We start from the raw sequence: 8,634 nt of genomic DNA, 5'->3' as shown, positions 1-8,634 counted from the left end.
GCGCTGACGTGAGCGGGCGCGCGTCGCGCGCCGTCTCGCGCTGCTGTGGCCGGTTCCCGCCATCCGCTGCCGCCCCCTTCCCCCGCCCACCCCCGGCCTCACCCCGGGCCCCGCGGGACGCGCCGGGACGCGCCGGAACGCAGGTACCGGGGGTCGCCGCCGCTGCCTCCTCCCCACTCCCGCCGGCCGCGTGCCCCTCCCGCCGCGCGGCAACCGCCTCCCCTCAGAGCGGCCCGGTCCGGGGCGGGCGGCGCTCCCCGTGCTCTCCGTGTCCCTGTGTGGGTGGGTGGCGGGAAGGGAGCGGGGCCAGGCCCGGGAAGAGCGGGACCGTCGCCAGGCCGGGCTGGGAGCGGCGGTGGCGGCGGCTGAGCGCGGGATGCCTGGGGGAACCTCCCCGGCAGCGCTTCCCGGGCTGCGCGCAGGGGCTGCTCCATTCATTTCTTCTGGTTTTTGTTGGGAATACGCTTTGCCGTGCTTTCCGGAACCTGTGGGGCTGTGTGTCTCACCCCCGGGCCCGTGGCTTTCCCGGGCGGAGGGCAGCGAGGGAAGCCGGAGACCCCTGGCCCGGCCCTGCCTGGTGACCGCGGGTCCCGCGCAAAGACGAGCTCGTTTTCTGTCTTAGGCTTCCTCCAAAACTTTGGTTTCCATCTCATACCGGCTCCGGCTTTTCTCCGGCACTTTTTTTTTTTTTTTTTTTTTTTTTTTTCCCCTTAAATCCGTTGAGGTTAAGGGGTTTTGAGGATTTCTGTGTCTGGAATTGTGTCTGCTCACCTTTCAGCAGTAAGGAGTCGGTGCACTGCTGCTCATACTGGGAGAGATTTTATTGATCTTAAGTGTTCTTCACTTCTCTCCAACTCTTCTTCACTGTGTTTAGAAACAGTGAAACGGTTCTACCAAACGTCTGTGGAAAGTTCAAGGCATGCTTCCGTCTTCCTTTAGCCATCATTTGGCCTGCCAAGTTATACATTTCTCCTTTTTAACAGGTTTTTAAGGTGGAACACACTTACTCGTGTTAGCTCTTTTCTGTGAGAAAGCATGGCTCTGTTAAAGGTGCACGGACCTGTCCGGATGCGCAGCATGCAGACTGGGATTACAAAATGGAAAGAAGGGAGCTTTGAAATTGTGGAGAAGGACAACAAAGTGAGTCTAGTAGTTCACTACAATGTTGGAGGAATTCCAACGACATTTCAGGTATGCCAGACATTAAGGCTTTTGTTTTAACAGTGCATGGATTGTGCTCTCTTGTGAACAGCTGTCATTTTCAAGGCTATTGAGTATCCTGCAGACTTCTCTCTATCACTGTTTCTCATTCCTCGTTTCCTGAACACTAATCCCTTTGTATAACTGTGCAGTAAATTATTTACATGTATTATTTAAGGATCTACCAAGGTTGGCATTGAGATACCACTTAACAGGAAGAGCTGAAAAAGCAGAGAAAAGTTACAGAAGTATAGAGCATCGTGGCTCATGTTTTGGATTTTTGGAAGCTGTAACTTTTCTGTTTCTGGCACATTTGCGTTCTCTAGAGGTGAAGATCCTGACCACTTTGTACCAGCTGTTTTCCCAGTTGAAGTGTAGTGGTGTTAACATACCTGTAGCCTTTTGCAAGACTTTGCTGAAAATTAGTTGTTACAGTTTTAGGTTTTAAATGCAGATTCTCTTGAAATATTCAGCCAAAATTTTTCTTTTTCTATAGTTGTTTTCAGGTCAGGCGTCCTAACTTTTGTGAAAAATGCCCCAAATCAAAAGCAGAGTGCTTTTTCTGTAAGAAATACATATCTGTTTTAAAAGTATGTAAAGGACACGAGCGGTTGGAAGAAAAGAAATCCTATTTAGCAACTTTGCAACAGCCTAAACTGATCTATATGTTGTCTTCTGCTTTTTGATGCTACTTGTTTTCCACCAGTAACGTTCACCAGTCTGTTCTCTGAGCCATTTACTTCTGTGTGAAGATGCTATGAAAAAAAGTTCACTTTCTTTTTGAAAGATTAGGTTTTTGCTGCCTTAGTATGCTGAAAAGTCTCAGCAAAGAATCTGGCAGCTGGTGTTGCCTTGAAATCAAGGCTGTGAGGAAATCATTAGCTGTGGATTGTTCCCACCTGTGTCACTGTAGACTTGAAAAGAATCTCTCCCTTTTCATGTGTGATGCTGTGGCTGCAGGTTTGGTTTAATCCACCATTGGACCATGCTGCTCCTGAGGAGAGCAGTCTTGTCTTCCCCTCATGCATTCCCTGGGTGCTTGTTCTCACACACTCCTTTCTGCCTGGGTGAGTGATGTGGTGTGACAGCAACTCGAAGGGAGGTTCCACGGGGAGGATGAGCCTACAGAACAGCTAACCATGGCCTAAAGGGGCAGGTTTTGTTCCTAGCCTCTCGTGTCTGCTGTCTCTGGCACTTGTCAGATCTCTTTGTGAGCTCAGTGGAGGGTTTTCACAGGAGTTTGGGGAAAGGACTGAATGCAGGCTCTAGTAGAGGGGTTGATAAACCACCATGCAGCTGGGACTGCAGCAAAGGAAGAGGAGAAGGCTTGTGCTGGAGTGTAGTCTGTGTGAGCCAGCCCCAGGCTGTCAGCATGCCACTTCAGGTGTGACAGATTCCTGATGATCTTGCTTTAGAAGTAGCATTCCCTGTTTTTTTTGACAAGCTGCCCTGAGAGGACTGTGAGTGATTTCCCTGCCTTTTTTTTGCTTTTCTGTAATGGAAGATTTGGATGGATGCAGGATTGTATTTCTTTCTACAGTGACTGGTGTGTCATCGAATTTCTTCTGTCAGATGATATGTTTTAGTGATGTTTCAGAGCTTTCACCAAGTTGTCCTAGATGCTAGATATGTATTAAGAGAAATACTTTGTTTCCCTGCACTTACCAAAACTTTGTGACACTGACTGCGTCATAACAGGTGCATGAAGAGTATGGGTGGAGTCTTCTCCTGACAGCATTTTGAGTTGATACGGGTTGTTTTGCACTGAGATGGTGAAGTAACTGTAATCCCTTTGCACTGGGCTTAGTGTTTTAAGAGAGGATGAAAAACTTGGAGCCTATTATTCAATTCTTAGGCATTTGAAGCTATTTTTAGCTTAAATTAAAAAAAAAAAAAATCCCAACAGCCCACCAAAAAAAACAATCCCCAAAACACAAGGATTGAGCACGAAGTGTTTCAGGAGTGTAATGTTCCCATTAAAACAAACCCTTAGTTTCTGATTGAGGTGGTTTTCCAGCCCCTCTTACAAGCTGCTGTTGTGTCTGGGTTGGTTTTCCAAGAAGCTAGAGATCCTAGTGGGAAAAAAGAAATCTCGTTGGTGCACATGGAGTCTTTTACTCTCCCAGTCTTTCTGAGCTACCCTCAACCTTCATGAATAGTAGAACCTTTACCCAGCAGCCAGTTTTTGTAGGTGACTTAGAATGAAGTAACAATTAAGTAAGGTTATAATAAAGTAGCAGCTGCATCATTAGGGAGCACAACTTCTTACTAAAATTATTATTGTGCTCACCCGTAACCCTGAAAGTTTTGACACCACTTAATTGTTACAATGTTGCATACAGACTAAGCTTGTTTCTTACTGACTTGCTCCCTCAGCAGATTTTTTTAAGCCATTTCAAATCCATCTTCTCTGGGAGCAAATTGTGAAGTGAGAAGTTTGTATTTAATATTTGGAAGTTTCCCCATCTTAAATTGTATTTCAAACTTGATGTGGAAGTTTTTACTAAATGGCACTTCTTAAAGTTGTTGTTCCTTTACATTTAGAAATGTCATACTCAGTAGGAAAGCAAGTTTCAGAAAGCTTATCCAGGACTCTAGAGACTGTTGAGCAATAGTGATACTGTCCTTTCAGTTGTCAAATGCTGAGGTCACAGATTGTATTAATTCCATGAGGTTTAATGTTTCCTTGAAGTGGAGCAAGAAGTACTTTGGTGGAAGTCTCTCTTGTCCTGTCTATTTGAAATACTTCGTTTGAATTTGTAAGTATTTTGGCCTTTTAAAGTTGGATTTATGTTTATAGTCGCTTTCTTGTTTTCAGCTAAGCCATAACATTAAAACTGTGACCTTACGACCAAATGGCAGAAAACTGTGCTGCCTGATGCTAACACTAAAGGATACCAGCTTCCTGACAATTGATAAGGTACCATTTAAGGATGCAAATGAAATGCGGATGTATTTGGATGCAGTCCATCAAGACAGGGTTCATACTGGTAAGTGCAATTGTTGTAAATCATAACATTATGGAGAGGTGTTGTGTTTTCTTTTCTTCCATCTTATCATGGTTTAACCACATCCAACAACAGCTAAGCCCTAAGCATCTGCTCACTCACTCTGGGTTGGGAAGACAGTGAGAAAAGTGAAAATGAGGAAACTTGTGGGTAGAGACAAAGACAGTTTAGTAAGTAAAGCAAGAGCTGTGCACACAAGCAAAGCAAACAAGGAATTCATTCACCACTCCCCATGGGCAGGCAGGTGTTCAGCCATGTCCAGGAAAGCAGGACTCTGCCATGTGTAATGGTGACTTGAGAAGACAAACACTATCACTGTGCCACCCTTACTTCTTCCCCAGCTTTATACACTGAGTGTGATGCTGCATGGTGTGGGATATCCCTGTGATCAGCTGTCCTGGCTGTGTCCCCTCCCAGCTTTCTGTGCACCCCCTGCTTCCTCAGGAGTGACGTGAGCAGCAGAAAAGGCCTTGACTCTTTGTGAGCACTGCTCAGCAATAGCTATAACATCTTTGTTATCAACACTATTTCCAGCACAAATCCAAAATGTAGCCCCGTGGCCCCTACTGTGAAGAAAATTAACTCCGTTCCAGCCAAAACCATCACACATCTTCAGCTGTGTTTGTATTTCTGTAAATGCTTCTTTCTGGCCTCAAACCCCATTTTTTTGTTTTATACCTTTCTCATGAACAATAATCAGAGATTAACATACAGGATTTGTTTATGTTGTGTATTGGTATTTGAAAGATTGTCTGATACCCATGCAGAGTCTCTTCATTTTTCATTTTACTTATTTTATTTTGTTCTTTTTAAGGATAGGAAGTTTGCTGCCAAGTGACTAAATGACCAGTAAGAGGGATGTCCATAAACTTACGTCTGTGCACTCAGAATATTGTAGTCTGTTGGCAAGAAATCTAGCATGCCCTTTCCAAAATCAGCTCCAGATAAACATTTTGCAAATAAAAATCCCAATCAGTTAAATGACAATCAAATCAAATATTGTGTATTTTTCCTGTCAGCTGGGAAACCCTCACAAGGATCTGGCAGCTTTGGAGGTGTGCTGGGCAGCAGGACCACACAGAAGGAAGCTAACAGGCAATTCTCTTATATAGAGAACCAGGTTTGTTTAATTGTTCCAAATTTTCCTCTCTAATTTTATTCTATTCCTCTCATTCTCCTATTGTATGTTGTAATAGCACTGTAAATACTGTACACCCAAAGTGTTTGTAATCTAGAGAGCTTGGAATAGATGTGTATGGGGTGGTTGACAATGTTGTATCTTGTGAGGAGATACCTTCTGTATGAGTAAGAAAGATCAGTGTCTGGCTATGGAAGTCAGACTATGTTCTTCACATATGAGCTTTTAGGCAAAGAAGTAGAAATAGAAGGAAAGTACGTGATTGAGACTTGCTTCTCTCATAGCTCTGAGTCTCCCTTTGTTTTATGCTGAACACCTTACATGTGTGTGACCATGTGTTAGTGTAGGTCTTAATGAGTTTAGCAGACTTCAGCCAAATGTGTGCATCAAAAAGCAGCTGATCCAGGTTTGTATCAGAATAAAGTTACTGAGTTTGTAGCATTCTGCTCACATTTTTGTGTAAATTTCACGGACTTTTCCCCAGAAGTTGTTTTCTTTCAAAATACTTTCGTTCTTCTTTTTCTCCCCAGATTTTATGGTGTATCTACTGGCTTTAATTTACTTTGTTATCTCTGTGAATATACTTGTATTACTGCCCTGAGGGAGACTATTTCTGACGTTGTCCCAAAACAAATTCTACCAATTACTTAAAGACAATCTCACAGTAAAAACTCGAGGCTGTGTATGCAGTGGTGAGATTAGACATGTTCAGTTTTCAAGTCTAAAATTGACCAACATCCTTAGTCGACCAATTGTTACCTCTTTCCATTGCATTACATGTGAGGCTTGCTTGACCCTAAGCTGTCAGGGCACTGTTTTAATTATGCAGGTTTTAATACAGCTTTTTAATATTTTTAATTGTAATATCACCCAGAATTGATCTGGGGATAGTTAGAAATCATGCCTTGGCTTTTTTAATATCAAAGCTTGTAAAGGAGATTTAAAAAAACTTAACGTCAATGGACTTAGCATTGGAAAATGAAAAGGGAAAGTGGTTACTGCAGTTGAGTTTTGTGTTGATGACTTGTATGATTCAGTCAAAATTTTACATATGTCTAATTAGTGTTTAAACTCTGAATCTGTTACAAGTAGCATCTCTCTGCTTCTGGATGCTCTATTGTAGCAAGTAAAAAAGTGGTGGAAATGATAGATAAGACTAAAGATTGCCCTGTTTTTTCACTCTTGGGTTTTCTCCCTGACCCCCTCCGCTTGGGTTTTGCAGACTCCTCCCAAAAGAGTGACAGTGGAGAGTAAGGAGGAAAATACATTTCGCAAGGTGCTGGGTACCCCAGCGAGAGGCTCTGTTAAGAATTCTGCTGGAGCTGGAACACCGAGCAACAGGGTGAACATTTCGGCATCTCCTGCATCATCAGGCCCTCACAGGACAGGCTTGTTGGAGAATCGGTAGGAGGGTTTTCTTCCTGTGATACTGTTAAAACTCAGCTATTTATAGAGCTACAGGTGGAACTCAGTACACAGAGATATAAGAAGGGAACATAAATCTTCCTTTAGTTTTGCTGTTCCTTTTAAGAGGATGTTAATATATGCTTTTATAGCTTCTGACTGGTACTGGCACTAGAGCTTTAAGTACAGCTCAAGAGTTGGGCAGACCAAATGCTTCTCTGTTATAAAAGCAGAGATTGCAGAAGATAGCCGCAAAATGTGTGGAAAGCATTGAGGAGTTCTGTTCAGTTGGAAGAGGGTTGTTTACTAACCTTTCTGAAAGAATTACCACAAATTTTTCTGTTTTCAGTGAAAAGAGGAAAAGAACACAACCCCCTGGTTCAGAAATGAGTGAAGATTATCCCAAAGAGAATGATTCTTCAACGTAAGTAACTATTGTTTCTGATTTTAAGTTCCTTGTTCATTTGTAAAGGTACATTTTTCTGAAAAGAATGCTCTCAGCCACATGGACCAGGCCAGTCAGCTTGTGAATGCCTTGGGTGCTTGAAATGAGGTGTGTGTTCAGGGATAATAAGGGAAATACAAACTACTCCAGCAGTTGATTTGCATGAACTGGCACATGCAAATTCTGTGTCATCATTCTTTTGTCAATTATGTCAGTCAGAATTGCATGTGTACTATATGTGCTTGGACCCTTTTCAAAACAAAATTGATAAAGGGGAGTTGATGTTGGAAGAAGCAGCTCCATGTGTTTGAATTCAGATTTAATTGTAAGGGAGCTTGTTTTAAATAAATTGGTTAAATTTATATGTGAGTGAAGTTCTACTGTTGTCAAGTATTAAAGGTGATAGGAGAGAAACGCTTTAAAACAAGTTGTAAATACTGAGCAGGAATATCCTACATCTTCCATAACTGCACTGCCTTCCACTCTTCTCTCTGTAGGAATAATAAAGCCTTGAGTGATCCAGCATGGAAGTATTTGAACAGTAGCAGAGAGAAACAGTTGAACCTGAAGCAGGCTGAGGAGAATAGGACATCAGGTAAAAGAATAGATGTAAAGCCAAATGATACCTAGCCTTGACCAGTATGATTTTACCCCTTTGATACTAGATTAGCAAGTTGCTGCAGAGGTGTCTTTTCCTAATCTTCTTTCCCTATGCCACTAACTTTGTTGCTTCCTCCAGAGCTGTACATAAGATGCAAATAACTTTCCTTCATTTTCAAAGCCTGTCCTGCTCTAGTGTGGCCTTGACCTTTATCTTTGGTGCTGATGCCAGCCTATGAGCCAGCTTGTTTGAAAATTCCAACAAGCATTCCAAGCTGCCCTTTCCCTTGGGAGGGGATTTCTTTAAACTCCTTTTTGCTTACTTTATTTTTAAAACTTTCCTTTGCTGTTAATGCTCATGTGAACTGTAGGCTGGTTTTTGTGATTAAAATGTGTACTGCTTGCTTTTACTTCCTTATCTCTTCCCCAGAGCTTACAGGGGGAGCTCTTTGGGGCCAGGACTTTTGTCCTGTTTGTACCAAAGTTCTGTTGGATACTGTTGTGGGATAAGGCTTTATAGACAATACAGAAATACTGACTATATGTAGATAAGCTAGTAAGCAGCACTGTTCTTCAGTTTTATGGATAAATACTTAGCTTCTTTCTCCATAAAGAGGAACGCATTCAAGATCTTGTTTCTATGGGGAATGTTGGTGGATGCATTCTGTTTTTAGTGCAGCTCTGATGGCACAGATGTGTTGCTGGAACAGCCAGTAAGGTCAATGTTTAGCTCTGAATGGAAATCTGGTTTTGTCTTCAGAGTCAAAATTAGAGTCTGTGAGTGTATCCCTGCAAGTTCTGGTAACAGTATTGCAAACTTATTTCATATATCTGCATTT

At 42.7% G+C, this 8,634-nt stretch overlaps 1 protein-coding gene across 1 annotated transcript in view; it reads left to right on the top strand.

The window, feature by feature from the left end:
- The first annotated feature begins 49 nt into the window (after positions 1 to 49).
- USP37 (ubiquitin specific peptidase 37) overlaps positions 50 to 8,634 on the top strand; it is a 35,690-nt gene continuing 27,105 nt past the window's right edge. Inside the window, exons 1-7 of the mRNA XM_039555170.1 lie at positions 50 to 143; positions 984 to 1,191; positions 4,019 to 4,190; positions 5,228 to 5,328; positions 6,569 to 6,750; positions 7,100 to 7,174; positions 7,693 to 7,790. Of these exons, the coding sequence (XP_039411104.1) occupies positions 1,036 to 1,191; positions 4,019 to 4,190; positions 5,228 to 5,328; positions 6,569 to 6,750; positions 7,100 to 7,174; positions 7,693 to 7,790 (784 nt within the window). The 5' untranslated portion in view covers positions 50 to 143; positions 984 to 1,035. The remainder of the gene's footprint in view (positions 144 to 983; positions 1,192 to 4,018; positions 4,191 to 5,227; positions 5,329 to 6,568; positions 6,751 to 7,099; positions 7,175 to 7,692; positions 7,791 to 8,634) is intronic.

The sequence above is a fragment of the Corvus cornix genome, chromosome 7, assembly GCF_000738735.6.
Source record: "Corvus cornix cornix isolate S_Up_H32 chromosome 7, ASM73873v5, whole genome shotgun sequence".
NCBI classification, from domain to species: Eukaryota; Metazoa; Chordata; class Aves; order Passeriformes; family Corvidae; genus Corvus; species Corvus cornix.
Note: the sequence above shows the minus strand (reverse complement) of the source record. Positions and strands in the feature narration are given on the sequence as shown.